We start from the raw sequence: 21,992 nt of genomic DNA on the forward strand, positions 1-21,992 counted from the left end.
AAAAAGTTACAGACAACTTCCTAGCTTATCATTTCTGTATTATTTGAATTAATTTACAACAAGGATATACTATCTTTTAAATTGAGAAAACAGTAAAGGTTTTTTCTATTTTGAAAAGAACAAAAAGAGGAAACAGACTTACACCCTTTGACCTAAATTTACTTCTGGTGATTTGCCTAAGGAAATAATCAAGTATTTGGAAAAGGATTTGTAAACAGAGATATTTATCAGTGTTTTATCTAAAATAATCAAAATATCTCAGGTTTGAAGAAAACAATTACTAATGGTATGATGCAAATCTTTATATGCAGTATAATTTAGTCCACATTAAAAAAAAGTTAATCCACAGCCAAAATGTCCTGTTTGGAACTATAATATAATCTTACCAATGGTAATATCTGGATGGTAGAATTAAAATATTTTTTATTTTCTTCTTTGTGAATTTATTAGTTTTCCATAATGAGTATGTATTACCTTTACATCTAGTATTACCTACATAAATGATAATACTTAAAGATAGATTATTCCTTTCACAGGTGTATACTTCTGCCAAAATAAAATAAAAAAGTATATTTTAAATATGTACAGTATATTGTACATCAATTATAACTCAATAAAACTATTAAAAAATAGAGGAACCTTGAGAAACAAAATGATTCTAACCTCTTACTGGAAGAAGGGTTTTGTTAGACCATTTTGGGGCTGGAGGGCAAAATGGTTGGGTATTATACAGATAGTGACTGGGCCTCTGCTCTAGATAACCTCCATTCATTCAAGGGATCTGCCTTCCTATTATATGCCAGGAATGTTGTCAGGTAGTTGGATACGATGAGGAGCAACCACTGCTCTGAAAATGCTCTCTTCTGGGGGAGGACAGGAAGTCAGGTCACTATCAGATAGATCGCAGCCAACGCCCACATTGTCCAGGCAGTCTTCCACTGGTGTTGTCCAAGGGTCCCAGAGGAAGACCAGGAAGTGAAAGCCTTAGTATGTAGCATGGCTGTGGAAGTGACCAAGAGGAGGTAGATTACCCCCAAGGAGTGTAACGGTCATCACTCAAGAAGCGGACTTAAACAACACAAATTATTTATTTATTTATGGGGGCCGGGGAGAGGTTTGTTTTATACTTGTTGATGCATTCATTGGATACTTCTTGTTTGTGCCCTGATGGGCCTCTAACCCATAATCTTAGTGTATGGGGACAGCACTCTAACCATCTGAGCTACGTGGCCAGGGCTTAAATTATTTTTATGTATCTATGTTTATATTACCTAAACATTTGTAACAACAGCAAGAACTAAAATCGAGGGTTTGCCGCTGCAGGTACCGCGCAAAGGGCTTACGTCCACTGCCTCATTTCCTCCTCTCCTTAATGAAGAAACTGAGTCTGGGAAATGTTAACGCCCGAGGTCACAGAGCTGGTAATCTCTTGCTCCAGCTCCCAGCCACCACACACAGTCCCCTCTCACTGTACTCTTGGACCCATTTGAGAGTGAAAAAAGTCCACTTCCGGCCCCAATTGGGACAGCTCAGCTTTCAGCCTTTACAAATTTTCCCAGATCCAGAATGGAGGCATTATCCTCTAGCAAAACCAAGAGGGTCGTGCCCGCTGGGAGAACTCAGTCCACCAAAGCCGTGGGCTGATAGGATTTTAGGGCTTTGGGGGCAAAGAGGGAGAAACCCGCAAAAAGCGACAAACGCCAAGCGTCCACATCGCACCCAGCGCTGGGTGCTCGAGAGCCCTTCAAGAGCCCCTCAAGGCAGTCAGCTTGCTGAACCTAACGCGCTGAGCTCAACGCGCGTGCGCGGGGCCAGAGGGCACGCCCCCGCGCCAGCGCGTGGTGAGCGGGGCGCGCGACCGGGGGAACGCGCGGGCGCGCTGCGGCATTGGCGTCGGCGTCGGCGCCGGCGCGCGCTCCAGAGAGAGGCTGTGTGGGCTGGGGAGGGAGCGAGGAGGCGGTGGCGGCGCCCCAGAGCTAAGGGGACGCGCGGGCCTCGCACCGCGGGAGGAGACAGCTGCGGAGGGTACCCTGGGCTCGCGGTCCGAGGCGGGAGAGCTCAGCCTATCGACTGCCGGCCTCAGAGGTCGCCGGCCGCGTCCCTTGCCCGGAGTGGCCGCCGCCCCTGGAGACTCGTCTTGACACGGGCCTAAGCCGCGGCGACCGCGGGCGTCCGGACCGCTGGGACCCGTCGGGCCGGGCTGGGTTGGGGCGAAAATCCGGACGAGTGCCCATCGCTAGGGTCGACTCGGGGAAAGGCGCCGACCGCGCGCCCCGCGGGCCGGGCTCGGCGGAGGGACCGCCCGCGCAGCCCCCCCCCACGCTCCGTGAGTCGGAGCCCGAGTCGTGCCCCGCCTTCCCCGGGGCCGCCCGGCCGGAGCGGCGGGAGCCAGGAGAGCCCGCGCCCGCCGCTGCCCGCCGGGCTCACGCGGGAGAGGAGGGAGGAAAAACTTTGCCTTTCATTGTTGTTTTAGCCCTTAAGTGCCAGGAACTGTATTAGGAGGAAAAATGTCCTTCTTCAATTTCCGTAAGATCTTCAAGTTGGGGAGCGAGAAGAAGAAGAAGCAGTACGAACATGTGAAGAGGGACCTGAACCCGGAGGAGTTTTGGGAAATTATAGGAGAATTGGGTGACGGAGCCTTTGGGAAAGTGTACAAGGTAAGAGGGCAAAAACGGGAAGTTTCCACTGTCGGGGAGTGGCACGAGGATTTCTGCTCCCCCTTGTCCCGTTCCCTTATCTTGCCTCGTCTTGACGTCGCAAACGTGCGTTGGAACTTTATTTAGGTTATCGTCCAAGGAGCGACTGAGACTAAGACAGTAGGGTGTAGGGTTGAACAAAATGGGGCCTGGATGCAGTTTTAAAGAGTGATTGCTAAAAGGAGGCAAGGTTCCACAGGCTACTCTGTCCAACTTGAAAGGAAGTGGGGCCGTTCTTTAATTTAAAGCAGGAATCAGGTTGTGGCCTTCGAGTATTTCAGCATCATTATACTTATTATGAGTTATTTTTCACTGGACTTGCATTTGTGTAGTAGCCGTTTGCAGTCGTTATGTATGATTGCACTAAAACGGTTTCTTTTTTAGGGTCCAGGGCATACACTTGATTGTGTCTGTAGCTAATACTTAGCCAGTCTCTTGGGAGGAGAGCACAGTGATTGCCACTTGCAGACTATTCTTGAGTTGGTTGCTTGACAACATGCTATAAAATGGAGTGGAATTTCTGATAGAAAATTTCCAGAAGACCTGCATCTGGAATTGGTTTCAGAGTAAGCGTTGACTAGAAGTCAGTACCAGTGCTTAAGAAATTAAAAACACTCGTATTTTATATATGGATTTATTTCAGTACAAAGAGGCTTGATGCTCCAACCTGAAGATATTAACGTTCACTGTTTACTACTTCATAAGGGTAAATGAATGATGTCATTGGAATATTTTCATCCTGCAGGGTGAGATTTTTATGAGACACAGGTTAAGGGGAGAGATCCACAGGGTTGCCTGGAAGAGAAAACATAAATAATGTTTATACAGGACTTTGCAGTTTTCAAAGCACTTTCACATAACTTGGCCTCCAAAAAGTCCTGTGAGGTGGACAGGTCAGTAGTATCTACATTTCACAGATGAGGACACTGACACTCAGAAATTGTTCAGACTCACACCAGTCACAGTCTTGAACTCGGGTCTTCTGAACCCATATTTACTGTTGTTTTTTACTTTAATATCCATTGGTAAAAAAATGATAGAATTTTTCCTCTTTTTTAAACACCAGCACATTTCTGCCTTTGCCCTGCCTCAGATGCATCTCACAGCCTTTGTCTTCCTCATTTTTTACTCAGGCCGAAATAGCCACTCCTCTCCGTGTGCTTTCAGAACACATTGTTCACAAGGCCACTATGGCACTCTTGTGTATTGTAGTTAAATGTTTCTGTTTTTATGATAAAACGAGGGACCAAAATTATGATTACATTTGGGTTCATCAATTGCCTTAGCATATAGTGCATCTTTATGATTGTTGAAATGAAAGAGTGTACGTTACCTACATGTAAGTCCTATTGAAGCTAATTTGAATGCATGGAAGGTTGGCAAAGTAAACATCAGTGCTTGTGTGGGGGGTATCAGTGCTTGTGGAGAGAATAGATATCTGGTAGGAAGAAGTGCTTTTAGTGCAGTGGGAAGATCACTCTTGGGAGTTGCGTATTAGTGCTGGCTGCCACAAACCAGCTCTGTGGTCTGAACAGAACACTTAACTTCGCTGGACTTCCATTTTTTTTTTTTTTATATCCTGGAAAATCATAGACTTCCCCAAATGTTTGTTTATATTTTTTCACCCATTAAAGTTCTGTTAGTATGCATTTGCCTAGGAAAGTCAGGAACGTCCTCAAAGTGTCTGGAACCCCGTGGTTAGAAGGCAGTAGCTGATTACGGGCAGTTTTCATGGTACAAATGTTGTATTGACTAGGTACACTGTAGTATTAAGACACTGGTTCAGGAGTTGTAGTGTATCTTGGCTCCCTCAATAGTAGCCTGTGAGTTTAGACAAATTATTTGATCATTCCTTGTCTCACTTTTCTCATCAGTAAGACCTGCTCCTTAGAGTGTGAAAATTGAAGGAGGTAGTAAATAAAAGGCACATAAGAGGGACTCAGCTAAATGGTAGAAATGACTTTTATATTTAGAACTCAGAAGCAAAATACAGGATGGGAAAGGAAAAGGGACCTACAAATGTAGTGAACTATTTTCTTTGAAAAAATATTTTTAAAAAATTTACTGATTTTGGTGGGGGGAGAAAGAGAGAGAGAGGGAAAGAAAGAGAGAGAGAGAGAGAGAGAGAGAGAGAGAGAGAGGGAGAGAGAGAGAGAGGAACATCAGTTTGTTCCACTTATTTACACATTCACTGGTTGATTCTTGTGTGTGCCCTGACCCCTGCAACCTTGGTGCATCAGGACAATGCTCTAACCAATTGAGCTACCTGGCCAGGGCAATAATGAACCATTTTCTTATTTTCCCATGGCACAGGATGATTGTGGACATGCTAAGGCCCTGTAGTTGAATTATTTAATGACTGCAAAGTATAACACATCTGTCTATAGTGAGACATCATTGAAAATTTTCTGAAAAATAAGAGACTATGTAGTTGAACACTATAAAATTGTGTTGAGAATAATTTTTCTGGGCTCAGTGACTATTTCAGTGTGAAATTTGAAGAGCAGAAATTCTTTGCATCTTTTCCTTTTTACCATTATGTGCTTCCAAGGCTCTGAGATTTCTTTAAAAGAAAATTTCAACTCATGGATTCTTTTTTTCCCTGATACTCTAGAAATTTTAAATTTATAAACTTTCTTAAGTGTGTGAGAAAAGGCTATTAAACCTTAATATTGTATGCAATAGAAAACTATTTCTAAAATTGATTCTAAGTTTCATTTACTTATGGAAAGTGGTAACTGTTACAAAGATTAAATTATAAATAGGCAATCATCTTGTGTACTTAGTTTATTTGAAATTTTTCCAACATATATTGTATTATTTCCTCTCAGTTTAGCACTACACAACTCTGTAACAGTTACTTTCTTGCCTGAAAAATCTTTCCTATTTTTAATCTATTTTCTCTTTTTTAAGTCTCTGTTTTATCTATTTATTTTTTATTTTTAAATTTTCTTCTTTTAATGTAGTATTATTGACATGTAAATGAAGATATGTAATTTCCCCACTTATCTTTTTTTTACATTTGGGTTTCTGTTGTTTTTAACAGGAAAAAAAAAAGGAGTGACATTAAATTATTGAGTTGAAGTTGACCCCCTGACTATGTGCTGCAGAAAGTGATTCTTTTTATGGCACTGATGGGTGTCAACCTTTTTAAAAAAAGAGTGAAATATATAATTTTTGTTTTAAAAAAATATAAAAATGTATGTGTACATTTAGCAAATAATAATAAAGTGAACTCCTGTTAATCATCAGGGTCAAGGAATCCTGCCAGAACCCCAGAATCCCTTCCACCTCCCTTCTGAATTGATCCCTATCTCCCCCTAAAGGAAACCACTATCTTGTCTTTAAGTTACTCATTTCTTTGCTTTTCTTTATAGCTTACCATATAGGTATGTACCCCTAAATACTATAATTTGGTTTTGAATGCACTTGAACTTTATATGAATGGAATCATATTGAGTGTCTTGCCTCTTTCAGAATCAGCATTATGTTTGTGAGGTTCGTCTTTGTTATCACCTAGAGCTATAGTTACCTTCATTTTCATTATTGCATAGAATTCCATTGTATGGTTATATCACCAATGATTTACCATTGTACTGTTAATGGATATATCAGTTGTTTCTAGTTTTTGGCTTTTATACGCAATACTGATGCATATATGCATGAGTTTCACTGAGGCTTAACTTAGGAGTAGAATTGCTGGGTTATAGGGTGGTGTATCTTTAATTTTATTAGATGATGCCAGACTATACCAATTTATACTTCTACCAGCAGTATATGAGAATTTCCTTGCTCTGCATCCTTGCCAACATTTGATATTATCAGAATTTTTCATTTTTGACAACCTGATATTGTTATGTTTTTTTATTGTGGTTTTAATTCATCTCTTACTACTACTTAATTATTCTTTTCATAGGTTTGTTGGTAAATTGGATTTCTTTTGTGTTTAAGTCTCTTGTTCATGTTCCTATTGGATGTCTTTCTCTTGTTCGTGTATTTTGAATTTTAACCATTTTGCAAATCACTTTTCTACCTTGCCAGCTGCTCACTTTTAGTTTTCTCAATAATGGAGCACAAGAGAAGGAGGAGGAAGAAAGGACTTACGCCTTTCTCTTTGTTTTCTGTGGGTTTCCTGTCTGCTTTCCTGTGTCATCCTAGTGGAAATTCTTCACCCCAGCAATAGCAGTTGAAGCCAGTTTGTAGTTTTTGCAACACTCAAGAGCTAGCCTCATCATAACCCTTCATAACACCACCTCCAGTTGGCCGGCCCCGCCTTCCTCAGAAGGTACCCCCTAGTCCTGTAATACCCCTCATCCAAGCTCAGAGATGCCAGTAGCAGCCAAGCAGCACTATCTCCTCAGGGATCTGAGTTTCAGCTCTCCAGAACCTTTCTTCCAAGCTTCTAAGTTTTAATAATTCCGGTCCCTTCCTTTGGCTCCTCTGGTCCTTGGGTAGTAGTTTTCTCCTGTGGTTGTTACCTTCTAGAAGGGTAACAACTTTCTCCACCTTTTCTCTCTATCTTTTTAATTACCTAGTTAACAATAGAGTCAATAATTATATTAAATTTTCTCTATTAAAATAATAGATATGATATCTTTTTCCTGGCTGGACCCTGATTGGTACAAAGATTAAATAAGCTAATAAATGGAGAATGCAAAGAACAGTGCTTGGCACAAGGTAATTTACTCAATGAATAACATCATCTAATAGCATAATGGATACTATTATATAGAATAATATACTTCAGATTTGAGGTTTTATACCCCATTTCTTTGCAAAATACTAAAATTCCCTATTTAACAACATAGTTGAAAGAACCATAAAAATAATTGTTGAACTTTATCAATATTCATATGCTCAAAAACCACCTTCTCAGTGAAGTCTAACTGAACTACCCTATTTAAATTGTAACTTCTTCCCTGTGTGACCCCATCATTTCCTCATATTTCTTTATTACCTTTTTTTTTCTTCCGTACTAATCACTAATATACTCTTCTATTTTTTTTTTTTTTAAATTTGCCTATTGACTGTCCTCTGCCCACAATAATAAGTGTCATGAGGACAGAGGGATTTTGTATATTTTTCATACCATCAACATCTGGAACAGTGCCTGGCATATATAGAAGATACTCAGTAAGTATTTCTTGAAAGAATGAATTGATTTTTGCAGACCAGTTGTTGAGCATACTTTTTAAAAAAAGAATTTATTTATTTATTTTTAGGGAGCGGGAAAGGAGGGAGAAAGAAAGGGAGAGAAATATTGATGTGTGAGAGAAATGTCGATCTGTTGCCTTTCACACATGCCCCAGGGGCCAGGCCAGAAACCCAAGCACGTGCCCTGGCCAGGAATTGGACTGGAGACCTTTTTCTTTGCGGGACGGTGCTCAAACAAATGAGCTGCGCCCGTCAGCGAGCGTACTTTAACAGACTTTTATATTGTATTTCTGAGAACAGATTTTTGTGGGGTGTTATGTTTGTATTTGTGTTTCCTACAGCTCCATCTAATGCCTTGCATGTAGTAGATGTTGATGAATGGTGATTTGATTTGTTTAATTTTGACATGATGGTTGAATTTATACACTGGGCAAAAAGGGACCCCTTGTCTTGGTGGGAGGAGGAATGCCTTTGAGCCCAAATAAATCATCCACATGAGTAGAATTAATCCCAGTGATTATTGAAGTGATTGAATTCATTTCTTTTATTCTTTGTCTTTTAGATTCTTTTTGTGTTTACCTTATTTTCCTTCCCCTTTTGATTGACAAACACCTCTGTGGTACTAAAGTCATTTATATTTTGTGTGTTAGTTTTTCAGTTTCCAGCTGAAAATTTTATTAAAATATATTTCCTATTGCATGATGCAATGTGCAGTTGATGTCTTATTGAAACATTTATGGTTTTGCAAACCAATGTCATCCTGATAAATTTAAAAATACTTCCCATTATGAAAGCATCAGACAGTCTTAGAAAATGTGGAAAGAAAATAAATGAAAATGTAAAAATTACTGTGTCCACACCATCAAAGAAGGTAGCCTCTGTTGAACCAAGTAATATAAGAGGATCTAGTTTTTACTCTACCTCATTTAGAACATGAAACCAGTATAGGAAACTTAATAAGTTATGTTTCTCTGTAGTCCCCTATTTGTTTGTGTGAAGTGCCCAAGCTGTATTCATGTTTATGAAAATAAAAGTGACCTTTATGTTTATTATATATTTTTTCTTTTATTGATTCTAGAGAGAGGGGAGGGAAGGGAGAAAGACAGGGAGAAAAACATCTGTGTAAGAGAGAAACATTGATTGGTTGACTCTTGCACATGCCCCGACTGGGGACTGACCCCGCAACTCGGGCATGTGCCCTAACTGGGAATCAACTGGCAGCCTTTCAGTTTGCAGGATGACACCCAGCCATCTGAGCCACACTGGCCAGGGCCACAGTGATTTTGAGATCTCATGACTGATGTTTGAAAACAGTCTATCAGTTTAAAGTGATATCTCAGTATGTGTTATTCCATTCTTGTTTTTATTAACATTTGTTTAGTTATTTCATTAAGTCTTTATGTGAAGAATTTTCATGCTTGTAGGTAATAGTTAGATGAGACTATTTGTATTTAACACTAATATCCATTATATTTCTTTAAAATAAAGTATTACATGCTTATCATTGTTTATTAGATTTGATTTTCAGAGTTTTCTAGAATAGCCAGATCCTTATGAATAATAAGAATCAAGTTGTTTTCAAGCAATAATGTAGGAAGGTATTATACTTTCTAATGTAACTTTTATTTATTATTTATATTAAACCAAATGGTACCACTGTTGGTTTATTTGGTATATCCAGGGGAGTGGAATAATGAAATTTGTTACTATAAAGAACTTTAGAGATTATCTAGTGTTATTCCCTATCCCACCCTGTCCCCCATTCATATTATTCCATTCATAGATAAAAGAGATCTTTAAAGTCTCTCAGGACATTAGTAGAAACATGCAGAAGTAGGATGACTTTTAACTCCACGCAACAATATCCTTGGTGTCCTACAAAGTCTTATATTTTATAGTGTTCCTCTTCATAGACACTTCCTCTGGTCTCCTTTTTCCCCCAAAGTGTTACATTAAAATGGTGAGAGAAGGGCTTATCTCACTGGCTTTTCCCTCTTACTTAGGGGAGGGTAAGTTCTAATTATTTTGGCTCAACTGTGGTATCTTTCTTAGAGATACAACTTAATGCTGTATTTTCACCAGTTATGACAGGCTTTTTGCTTTTTAATGTCTCTGAAATTGGGATATGTCCTTTATTGATTGATGCCTTGGTATTATTTTTGGCCAGGTAGAGATCATGCTGTATCTACCATTGAACTTAGTTGTATCCCTGGTGTCATACAGTTAAAATCCCTTGGTGTTTCAATTAATAAACTACTTAAGGGTCTTTTGAAGAAAGAATGGGAGTCCTAGTTGTTACCTAAACACCTTTAAGCACCTGTGGTTAGATCAAGAAAGTGGTATCATGATTATAACTGTAAAGTGGGAGACAGTGGCTTCAAAGAAAATTTTGGAGACAGTAATTAAGGAGCAGTGCAGTATCAACAAAGTTGTTTTTTTTTTTTTATCTTGATTTTTAGAGAGGAATGGAGAGAAAGAAATACTGATTTGTTGTTCCAGTTATTTATGCATTCATTGGTTGATCCATGTATGTGCCCTGCCCCGGGACCAAAACCACAACCTTTGCATAGTGGAACGATGCTCTAACCAACCGAGCCACCCAGCCAGGGCCACCAAAACTTTTAATGGCCAAAGAATGATATTGTGTGGAAAACATATACATTAGATAACTCTGAGTGAAAAAGTGATTTAGAAGAATAAAACTTAAATATAAGTATTTAAATTTTTATGTATGAACAAAGATAAGAGATAAACAATAACAGTTTTTGTCTAAATATGTCCAAAAGAGTTCTTAAAAAATATGTATCAAAAATTCTAAATGATAAAACATTGACATAGTTTAACTAGGAGCTGTTTTCTTCTTAGTGGAATATAAGATAATGGCGTATCTTAAAGGCATTGTAAAGGTGTTAACATGGTAGTTTAGATTATTCTAGAGTGGTAGTGATAATCTTATGACGTTATCTTTTGTGCAGAACGTATATTCTGAACTCTAAACATTAGGATTACTTAATTAGTAATTAGTATTTTTGCCCCTATTTTTTCCTAGTGAAGTAAAACATAAAGCAATAATGTACTTAGAAAATGTTAAACAAAAGACTTCACAGCCAGAAGTTTTTTGAAAGAAAGCTTTTATTGAGCCAAGTGATAGCTAGGAAAGGACCATTTCTGGGGCACTAGGTCTAAGCCACCAGCATCATGGTGGATGGAAAAGATTAGCATGTGTGTGGTACTGGTGTTGATGGGCACTTTTATACATTCTGTTTTGGTGAAAAAGGATGTAAGTTGTGAAAGAATTTACATTGGCTGCAGATAAGGAAGGGTCGGGAAAAGGTGAAGTGGGGGCATTTGGGTGATAGTTATGCCATCTATAAAGAAGAAATATTTACTAGTTTTGATTGGTTATAGGCAACAGCCCTGAAAGTTCATGCGTATGTTGTCTAATGGTTGGCTAATAGACCTTGGAGGTTGATTGGAAGTTCCGACATACATTCAGGAATGTGAGCAGTCTTTTGTTAGTCTTTTGACCTACAGCTATTAACTGGTTAATTATTCCAGTCTCTTTCTTCTGCCCACCATAATTTCATTTAGGTTATATCAGAATTTTTCTCTTGACCAAAAAATTCCCATATATGGCCGATACCTGCTTTTGTTTATTCATCATTGCCACAGTTAGATAATAGATCACTAAGAAATCTCCCATTTACTAATTTTTAAAAATACTTTTTTGCCTCTGTAATAATAACAATATACATGTCCATTTTTAAAAGTTCAAACAATGATATGAAATACAAAAAAAGTGAAAAAAGCACCTGAAAATCCACCATCCTCACTTTCCAGGTACTTCTTGGGCAGCTATCCATATGTGAAAATGAATGTGTAGTTTCTGTAAAATCACATACCTCTCAAGTTTAATAAGTTGTCTTTTTTCCCATTTGCTGATGTGTTATGGCTACTATTCCATCTAAGGAAATATTAATTGATTAGTCAATTAATATTAAGGCTGCATGTTTCATTGTCAAATTATATTAGGTGATTTAAGCAGGTTCTTGTGAGTGAGCATTTAGGCTGATTCAGTTTTCCTTACTGTAAATAGTGCTTTGATGAATATTTATGCATTTTTTTATTTTGTAAAATTATCTTCTTATGATAAATTCTTAAAAGTGGGACTTGGACATTTATTTATTGAAACCCTTATTAGTAGCTTTTAAAAATTTGATATATTTTTCTGTTTTGTTTTTTTAAGGTAATAATGTAGTTATGCTGAAGTGATAACATACATAATATTGAAATATCTTAAAAAACCTAATTAGTATTTTAAGATCTGATTAAGCACTTAGCATGGTGCATAGCATGCATTAGTTAATATTTATGTTTAGGCTATCTTTTAAAATAAGTATATCGAAATAATTAGAAGACAAGCCACTAACCGGGAGAAAAATTCAGGGTCTGGCACAAATAACACTCCTTTTTTATTACAAAATCATAAGCATGTAATTCTGTAACATAACAATATCACACTCAGGCATACCATATGACATTTTAGGTGAAATATTCAAATTAAAATTTTAAATTATTACACCCTTATTACTGCTCTATCCTACACTCAGGCAGGTGTTACTTCTGCTGGACTCTATATTTGCAATAGATATCTGATAAAAGACTATTATTCAAAACATGTACATAACTCCAAAAACTTAACAATTAGAAAACCAACAGTGTGATTAAAAATGAACAAAAGATCTGGACAGACATCTCACCAAAGAAGATTTACAGATGGTTAATGAGTATATAAAAAAATGCTTGACATCATATGTGATTAAGGGAGTTGCAAATTGAAACAGGGCGATACCACTTTACACCTATTTAGAATGGTGAAAATTGTAAACACTGAAAACACCAAATGTTGTCAAGGATGTGGTGCAGCAGGAACTCTTCATTCATTGCTGGTGGGAATGTAAAATGGTAAGCTACTTTGAGAAACAGTTTGGCAGTTTCTCACAAAACTAAACATATTCTTACCGTATGACCCAGTAATTAATTGTGCTCCTTGGTATTTACCCAAAGGAATAGAAAACTTATGTCCACACAAAAACCTGCAAATGTATGTTTATAGTAGCTTTATTCATAATTGCTGAAACTTGGAAACAACCAAGATGCCTACAGTAGGTGAATGGATACATAAAATCGCACATCTATGCAATGAACTATTTATTCAGTGCTAAAAAGAAATGAGGTCCAACCATGAAAAGACATGAAGGAACCTTAAATGCATGTTACTAAGTGAAAGAAGCCAATCTGAAAATGCTATATACTATATAATCCCAACTATATAACATTATGGAAAAACAAAACTATGGTGTAAAAGACCGTGTTTGCCAGGGGTTAGGAAGAAGAGGAATGAATAGGGAGAGCATAGAGGATTTTTAGGGCAGTGAAACTACTCTGTATAATATAACAGTGGATACATGTCATACATTTGTCAAAACACATAGAATGTACAAAAAGAGTGAATCCAAATGTAAATATGGTTTGGTCTGTGGGTGATGATAGTGTGTCAGCATAGGTCATCACTTGTAATAAATGTACCATTTTGGTGCAGAATCTTGATAGTGTGGGGAGACTGCATGTGTAGAAATGGAATTATGGGGACTCTGTACTTTCTGCTCAACTTTGCTGTGAACCCAAAACTATTCTAAAAAATGAAGTTTATTAAAAAACAGAAAATAAAATTAGAAAAACAAATATGCATTGGGACATTTTTGATACTTAATATTTTTAGGCCCAGAATAAAGAAACCAATGTTTTAGCTGCTGCAAAGGTGATTGACACCAAATCTGAAGAAGAACTTGAAGATTACATGGTTGAGATTGATATTTTAGCATCCTGTGATCATCCAAATATAGTCAAGCTTCTAGATGCCTTCTATTATGAGAACAATCTTTGGGTAAGTATTTTCTATTGATTGGTAGGAATAATCAAAATGAGTTCATTGTCCTAAAGAGGTTTGTAAGTTGTGAAAGCTTACTTTATGTGTAACCTCTTTTGTGTTACTTGTGTTGAGAGTTGACCTGCTGATGAGAGGAGGGTCATTAATAATATAATTACCCTTAGCTTCAACAGATACAGGGTGGGCAAAAATAGGTTTACAGTTCGTATGGGAAAAAGACATGCAGGTTATTGCTATTAAAATAGTTTTGTGTGTTTCGTGTACTCACACTGCAAACCTACTTTTGCCCATTCTTGTATTCAGATGTGTAGTTCAGATTGTGCCATTTCAAACAATCATTTCATGATTGTTTGACATTGGACCCAAATGGAGAAACTTGGTTATAAATACTAATTTCCTAAACTATGAAATTAGATGGTCCTCTCTTATTTATACTTTAAATTTAAGCATATACTTAAATTTTTTTGTTTCTTTTGTTTTCCTAGAAATTGTTTATAATTTTCTTACCAAAAACTTTTTCTAAATCATGTAATAAATTATGAAATAGTTACTAGAAATGTTTAATATTTATCTTATATAATCAGGACCAGCTTTAGTATATAAGTGGCATGGGCTGTATGTATAAATTATGTTTATTTTTAGAAACTATTAGGCAAAAATATAGAAATAAAATATTAATATTTATTATAATAACCAGTCACTTGGTCTGCACCAACATTAACTTAATCAAGAGGGCTTTTTGAAATGGAGTTTTTGTTTCTCTCCTTGAAGGAAGAAGCATAGTGTTACAAGAGAAGAGTAGGTAGTACAGGTAATACCTGACTGGGAATTAAAAGCTCTGTTTTTTGATCCTGTTCTTGCTAGGTAGGAGCTTGCTTAAATCAATTAACTGTATAAATCCATGTACTCACTTACAGGATGAGTAATGATTTACCTTCTAAATTATTTTTCAAATGATATAATGCGTTTGAGAACAATTTGTACTTGACAAGCATCTGTAAAAAATAACGTGCTATCATAGAGAAAACAAAACGGGAAACTATACAATTTGTTAAGATATGTAAAAATTACCTATAGTTACCATTAGTGTGGTATCTTCTATTATAGTTATTCAGGTCTCTAGCAAAATGTTTCCAGAAATTATAACGAAAATGAATGCCTAGATAATTTAATAAATAGATACGATCTTTACTTGAGAGTATGAGATAATAAAAACTTAGACAATTGTGAAAGGTCAGTCTAGTGGGAGAGATAGATATTAATTAACCAAAGAATCATAGTAAGTATAAAATTACAACTGTGATAAGGGTTAAGAAAGAAAGGTACGTGGTGGTATGTAGGTGCCAGGGAGGTCTGGGGAGGCATCCATCAGGAGTAATAATTGAGCTAGGATCTGAAGCTTTTGTGTATATTTTTTTCTTTTCTTTTTTTTTTTAATTCAAAGAAGCCTCTCTAGTTTTTCAGGATTTATTCCTATTGGTAAAGCTAAAAATTACATTTCCTCACTTAAATCGCAGTAGTTACCTTACAAATGAGAGTAATAAAATCATTCAGTAATAATGAGGTGGATATATAATACTGTCCTGAAAAAAAATTCTGTGCTTGGTTATTTCAGAGAAACAGGGGCACTAAAAATGGTGATTAACAAAAATGCACATACTTCCATAATGTGTCCTTTTTGTGCTTTCTCAAATGCATATCATTAAGACTCCTAACTTTTGACAAAGAAAATCTTTACGGTTAGCATAATATTGTTTCCATAGCCTAGGTTATTTGATAGCTATTCTTTATCTTTTTTGCTAACTTGAAGGAAGAAAATACTCAAACACAATGTTGTGTTAGACACATGCTTTTTTTTAATTTGCCCGCAGATCCTCATTGAATTTTGTGCAGGTGGAGCAGTGGATGCTGTGATGCTTGGTAAATGCCTTTCTTTATGTTTATGTCTTAAATAACACTTAATAAAAATCAATGGATTTCAAATATTTATACATATATCTTAACTGTTAAGTGAAGTTAATCAGTTAAGAAATCGGCTTAATTATAGTTTTATATTCTTGGATAATTGTAGTAAAATTCTAAAATGTTGAGTATAATATGTGAGGAAAGTAATCTTTTAGATACTTAGTTCTGCTAAAATAAATTCACTGTATATGATCCTTGACAATAATGACAAAAGTAAAAAAAATAAAAACATGGCCTGCTGACATATTTTCACTCTAAAAATGCAGATTTGTTTACTTTTTCCTTACAGAACTTGAGAGACCATTAACTGAGTCCCAAATACAAGTAGTTTGTAAACAGACCTTAGAGGCGCTGAACTACTTACATGATAATAAAATCATCCACAGAGATCTAAAGGCTGGCAACATTCTTTTAACCCTAGATGGAGATATTAAGTTGGGTAAGTTTATTCTGTTAAATAAGACATTTGTATTTTTGCTTTGAGATTCCCCTCTGTCTGTATGTGACTTAATATTGTTTTATGATTCAAATATGTGAAACATGGAGAATTACTTCATATTAATTTTTTATTTTTTAATTTTAATTTTATAGTTTAAGATTTTACTTATTTTTAGAGAGAGGGGTGCAGGGAGGGAGAAAGAGAGGGAAAGAAACATCAATGTGTGAAAGAAACATCGATTGGTTTCCTCTCACACGTGCCTCAACTAGGGACCAAATCCTCAACCCAGACATGTTCCCTGACTGGGAATTGAACCAGTGACCTTTTGCTTTGAGGGATGACACTCAGACAACTGAGCCATGCTGGTCAGGGCTCCATATTGATTTTTTAAGTACTTCCTTGGATAAATAATAATTCATTAACTTCCAGAATTCCTAAGGGTAGTTATCTGATACAAAGGTACTTTAAAAAGAAAGTAAGAAAGGATTTTTTATTTTTAAAACAGCAAGCTTTTAAAAACTGGTTAATTCTTTTCTTTCCCTTAAATTTTTGTATGTAGACTTAATACTTATTAATACGATACATACAGAATATGATATAGTATGTAAAACTACTAACTTGGTTTTTAATTCTAACACAGGTCTAATGTTTAGTGTTCTACTGTATACATGTGGTATCTTTGCTAACCTTACAAAATAACTAAATCTTTGGTCTGAAAAGGATGCCTAAAGTAAGTATTAGTATAGTTTTTACTTTTTTACACTGAAGGAATAAACCTTCATAAGGAGAAATAGATGTAGATGTAAATGGGAAATTAATTAATTTCTCATATACATACACAAATAGAAGATACACTTCTTTAAGTACTCCCAAGATGGTAATTTTTTAAAAAATGTGGTAATGAAGCCTAAATTTGTGTATTTCGGAAGGACAGTAAAAGGACAAAGTATTAAAAAGCCATATTGATACCAGTGATCAAAGTCATTCTACTTTATTTGTTACGATATTTAAACAGGTATAATTTCATATACTAAATTTTTACCTTTTTATTTTGAAATGAACAGGTATAGAAAATCACACAAACAGCTTAAGACAGTGAATTGGTGCTCTCTCATCCTCAGTTGGTGACCAGTATTTTTAAAAATACCATAATTGGCTGGTGTGGCTGAGTTGGTTGAAGCATCATCCCATAGACTGAAAGGTTGCAGATTCAATTCCCATTCAGGGTGCATATGGAGGTTGTGGATTCAGTCCCTGTGGTATGCATATGAGAGGCAGTCAATTGATTTCTCTTTCTCTTTTGTGCTCGTTCCCCTCTTCCTCCCCCTCTGGCCCTGTTCCTCTTTCTCTCCCCCACCCTTAATAGCAATGAAAAAATATCCTCAGTTGAAGATTAAAAAAAAAATACCATTACTAATTCATGAATTTAATTTTATTTTATAGATTTCAGATCTATCATAATTTTTATTCTCATTGAAGCTCACATTATACCATTTTTTATCACATTGGCTTGTTAATCTTTTTGACATGAGTCTAGTCTTTGATAGTTTCCTTGTTATTTGTTAGGTTGAGATGTTTCAGGCTCATATTGTATATTTCCTACCTCAGACCTGTAATTGGCCATTTCTTCAAGAAACCCTGGTTTCTTTTATTAGGGTATGGTATTTTTTTTTTTTTTAAGTCAACATCTTTTTTTAAGAGACAATAACTATTTTATTAGCTTGATTTTATAAGTTGAAATTTGTAATATTTCTTTTTTGTTCAGGCTATGGTATTTCAAGACCACCTTTTGAGTGTTAGAGATGCTTATAGTTTCTGGATTGGCCATTGTTCTAGGCCAGGGGTGTGTACCCTTTTGGCATCTCTGGGCCACACGAAGAAAAGTTGCCTTGGACCACACATTAAATACATTGTGACATGACAAAAAAATCTCCTAATGGTTTAAGTAAATTTATGATTCTGTGTTGGGCTGCATTCACAGCTATGCTGGGTGCATGTGGCCTGTGGGCCTCAGGTTGGACACCTTGGTTAGGCCTTTCCAAAGGACAGAGTTACTCAATGAATTCCTACATATTTTCTATTCAAATTCAGCGTAAAGGTGGGTTCCTGCCCACCCACCACCACATAATCTCTTCTGTATTACACCTGTATCTTCTTTCTTCTATTCTGCTTCTCAAGGACATTGATGATAGATTTAGAATATACCATAACAACTCATTTTAGTCCTGATTTCTATATTTAATACTAATCACTAATCCTTATGTTGATGTATGTTTGGTCATATTTGTTGTCTGAAGTTTGTTCCCTGATAGATTCCTCTGGAAGAGCTCTCTGAGTTTCTATATAATGATAACAGTTCTACTCTTTATACTTTGAAGGTCAGTTTTGCTGGATAGAAAACCTTTGGATAACATTTTTTTACTTGCATATCTGAAATACGTAACTCTGTTTTCTTCTGTCATAAAGTGTTGAAAAGTCTGGTGGTAATAGGATTTTCTTTCTCTTACAAGTGATGTGCTCTTTTTTTCTAGATGACAAGGAAATGCCAATACTAATAATTTGACTAGACTTTTTAAATAAAATATATGTTCTTATATTATTCAAGTTTTTTTCCAAAAAGGTTTTTTTTTTGAGATTACTGATATGAGTATTTGTTCTGTTCCATTGCATTGACTTTTTAAAAAACTTTATTTTTTATTGTTCAAATACAATTGTCTCCGTTTTCCCACCACCACTTTCCCCAGCCCCACCCACTCGACTTTCTTTTTTAGGGTTTTTTGTCTGCTTCTGGGATTTGCCGATCATCAATATTTATAACTTTTTCTCAAGTTCTTTTTATCTTTTTTCATTAAAAAAAAATTTTTTTTTAATCCTCACTTGGGACATTTTTTCATTGCTTTTAGAGAGAGAGGAAGGGGGAGAGAGATATAGAGACAGAGAAACATTAATATGAGAGAGAGACATCGGTCAGCTGCCTTCTTGTACGCACCCTGACGGGGGTCAAACTCACAACCTGGATATGTGCCCTGACCGGGAATCAGACCTTCAACCTTTCGGTCTATGGAATGATACTCCAACCAACTGAGCCACACTGGCCAGCGCTCTTCATTTTTTTTCTTATGGTGAAATATACTTAAAAAATGTTCCATTTATCCATTTTTAAGTGTACAGTTCTGTACCATTAAGTCCACTCATGTTATACAACCATTGCCACTATCCATAACCTTTTCACGTTTCCCACTGAAACTCTGTATCCTTTAAACACTAACTCCGCATTCCCTCTTCCCCGCAACCTCTGGCAGCCACCATTAACTTTCTGTTTCTATGAATTTGACAACTCTAGGTACCTCATGTAAGTGGAATCATACAACATTTGTCCTCCTGTGTCTGGCTTATTTTACTTGGCATATCTTCAGGGTTCATCCATGACGGAGCATGTGTCAGTTTCCTTCCTTTTTAAAGATGAATAATATTTTGTTATATATATGTATACACATACTCCCCTCTCCACATTTTGTTTATCCTTTCATGCGTTTATGAATACGTTGTTTGCTTCTACCTTTTGGCTCTTGTGAATAATGCTTCTGTGGACACGGGTGTACAAATACCTGTTTGAGTCCCTGCTTTTAGTTCTTTGAGGTATTCTAGAAGTGGAATTGCTGGATTATGTGGTGATTCTGTGTTTACTTTTTAGAGGAACCAACATATCATTTTTACATACAGTACCTACCAGTAATGCGGAAGGGTTTCAGTTTCTCCAGCCTTGCCAACTCTTGTTGTTTTCTGTATTTTTGATGCTATCCATCCTAATGGGTGTGAAGTGTAATTCCTGTGTATAAATTTGATGTGTTCATCTGTTCTTGCCATTCCTCCTAGTTGATAGTCTTTTTTTCTAAAATTATTTTTTTATTTTTAGTTTTCTCAAGTTCTGCCACCTCATTTCTGAGTTTTTGTAATTCTGACTTAGGTTACTCTTTTATGACTTCCATCATTTTTTGAAGTCTCATAGCTCAATTTGAAATAGTATAATTATGATCCATTTTTGATTAATGTTTTTCTGTATTAAAATCTTATTTGAATACAGGAACATATTTTTGTGTAAAATAATGTATACTTTAAAAATAAGTATATATTTGAAGATTTAGGAATGCCAAATAGTTTTAACTTGGTTGACATTTAAAGCAGTTTCAATTTCTGTTTTATTAATTTTTAAATACAGCCCTGGCTGCTGTGGCTCAGTGGATTGAGTGCTGGCCTGTGAACCAAAGGTTGCCGGTTCAATTCTCAGTTAGGGTGCTTGTCTGGGTTGCGAGCCAGGTCCTCAGATGGGGGCATGCGAGATACATGGGGACACCGTGTATCTCTCGCACACTGATGTTTCTCTTCCTTTCTTTCTCCTTCCTTCCCCTTTCTCTAAAAGTAAATAAATAAAATCTTTAATTTGTAAATACAGAGGACCTTTCATTTCTTTCACACCCTGTTAAATGTACACAGAAGTATAGAACCATACTATACCCAAGAACCATATTATAGTACTGAAATTTTTATTATTATGTTATTGGATCATGTCACTGCAAATGGAAATAAGACGGAGCAGTGTGTACATGCCATATCATTATAAGTAGAAATACAAAGCACAAAGCAAACTTTATTTTCCCCTTTCCACATAAAATAAAGATGCCTTTTATTCCCTCCTTAGTTTACCTCCTATTCATTAGAGTGCTTAGGAAGGATGAATATTGTCAGTAGACAGTTGTTTAGACCTGTTTCTGGACCTCCTTCCCAAATTGTGTTCTGAGGGGAGAAAGTTAAAAAGAATAGTGTTGATACATGCTAGGAAAACACTAGAATAAGTACTGAGGTGACTTTACCTGAGTACAGAACCTCTTCTGGCAGGAATATCATATTGTGATTGCAACTCCTTCCTCCAGAATATAAGCAGCTTGTAAGTAGAGGAGGTGGGGGCAGGTAATAGGCTGAGGAGTCCCAAATCTATTTATGTTGCATCTTCTGTAAATAATATATTCCAAGTATAAGACCTTATGTTCCTGTATATAATGCATACGTTTTTGCCCAAATTTTTGAGGGAAAAATAAGGATGTGCATTAAACATGGGTATAATAATCCCATATATCATGTGCACAAAAACATGGGTGTGCATTCTACACAGGAGTACAGTATACATGGGAAATACAGTAGGTACTATTTGCTTATTCATTTAATTACAACACATGAATTATCTAATGTAATGAAGGACTTTGTACACTATATTAGGAAGCTTCAACTTCATTGCACAGGCAATAGGTAGCTCTTTATTTATATTTAAGGAGAAAATGTATTCTGTGCCAGGCCTTGGGGCATGAGCACTAAATGCTGCATTTTGGTATTTATTTAATTTTGAGAATTGTGGCATGTCGAACATGAAACTGAGAGATTTATGTATGTATGGCGTGAGGTAATTTGGGCAGCAATAGCAGTTTTTGTGGGTTTTTTAAAAAAAGACTTTATTTTAAAATAGGGGAAGAAACGAAGAGAGGGAGAGAAAAAATGTGTGGTTGCATTTTGTGCGCCCCCTGCTGGGGACCATGGCCTGCATATGCCCTACACTGGGAATTGAACCGGCAACCCTTTGGTTCACAGGCTTGTGCTCAGTACACTGAGCCATACCAGCTAGAGCAGTTTTATGTTGCTATTAATGGTTGAGCTGTAAGCTGAAAAGGTGGGGTTTAACAACTGGTAAGACCATATTGCTGCTTCCTCTATAATTTAAATTAGAAAATGTCTAATT

The 21,992-nt window shown here is 36.4% G+C and overlaps 1 protein-coding gene across 2 annotated transcripts in view; it reads left to right on the plus strand.

Annotated features, from left to right (window-relative positions):
* Positions 1-1,892: 1,892 nt before the first annotated feature.
* The window catches only part of SLK (STE20 like kinase), a 54,627-nt gene continuing 34,527 nt past the window's right edge, over positions 1,893-21,992 (plus strand). For both annotated transcript variants that reach the window (XM_054581466.1, XM_054581468.1), the window contains exons 1-4: positions 1,893-2,657; positions 13,633-13,797; positions 15,672-15,720; positions 16,055-16,204. In XM_054581466.1, the coding sequence (XP_054437441.1) occupies positions 2,508-2,657; positions 13,633-13,797; positions 15,672-15,720; positions 16,055-16,204 (514 nt within the window). In that variant the 5' untranslated portion in view covers positions 1,893-2,507. The remainder of the gene's footprint in view (positions 2,658-13,632; positions 13,798-15,671; positions 15,721-16,054; positions 16,205-21,992) is intronic.

This window comes from Pteronotus mesoamericanus, unplaced genomic scaffold (genome assembly GCF_021234165.1).
Source record: "Pteronotus mesoamericanus isolate MK-2021 breed Mesoamerican mustached bat unplaced genomic scaffold, CSHL_Meso_final contig_657, whole genome shotgun sequence".
NCBI classification, from domain to species: domain Eukaryota; kingdom Metazoa; phylum Chordata; class Mammalia; order Chiroptera; family Mormoopidae; genus Pteronotus; species Pteronotus mesoamericanus.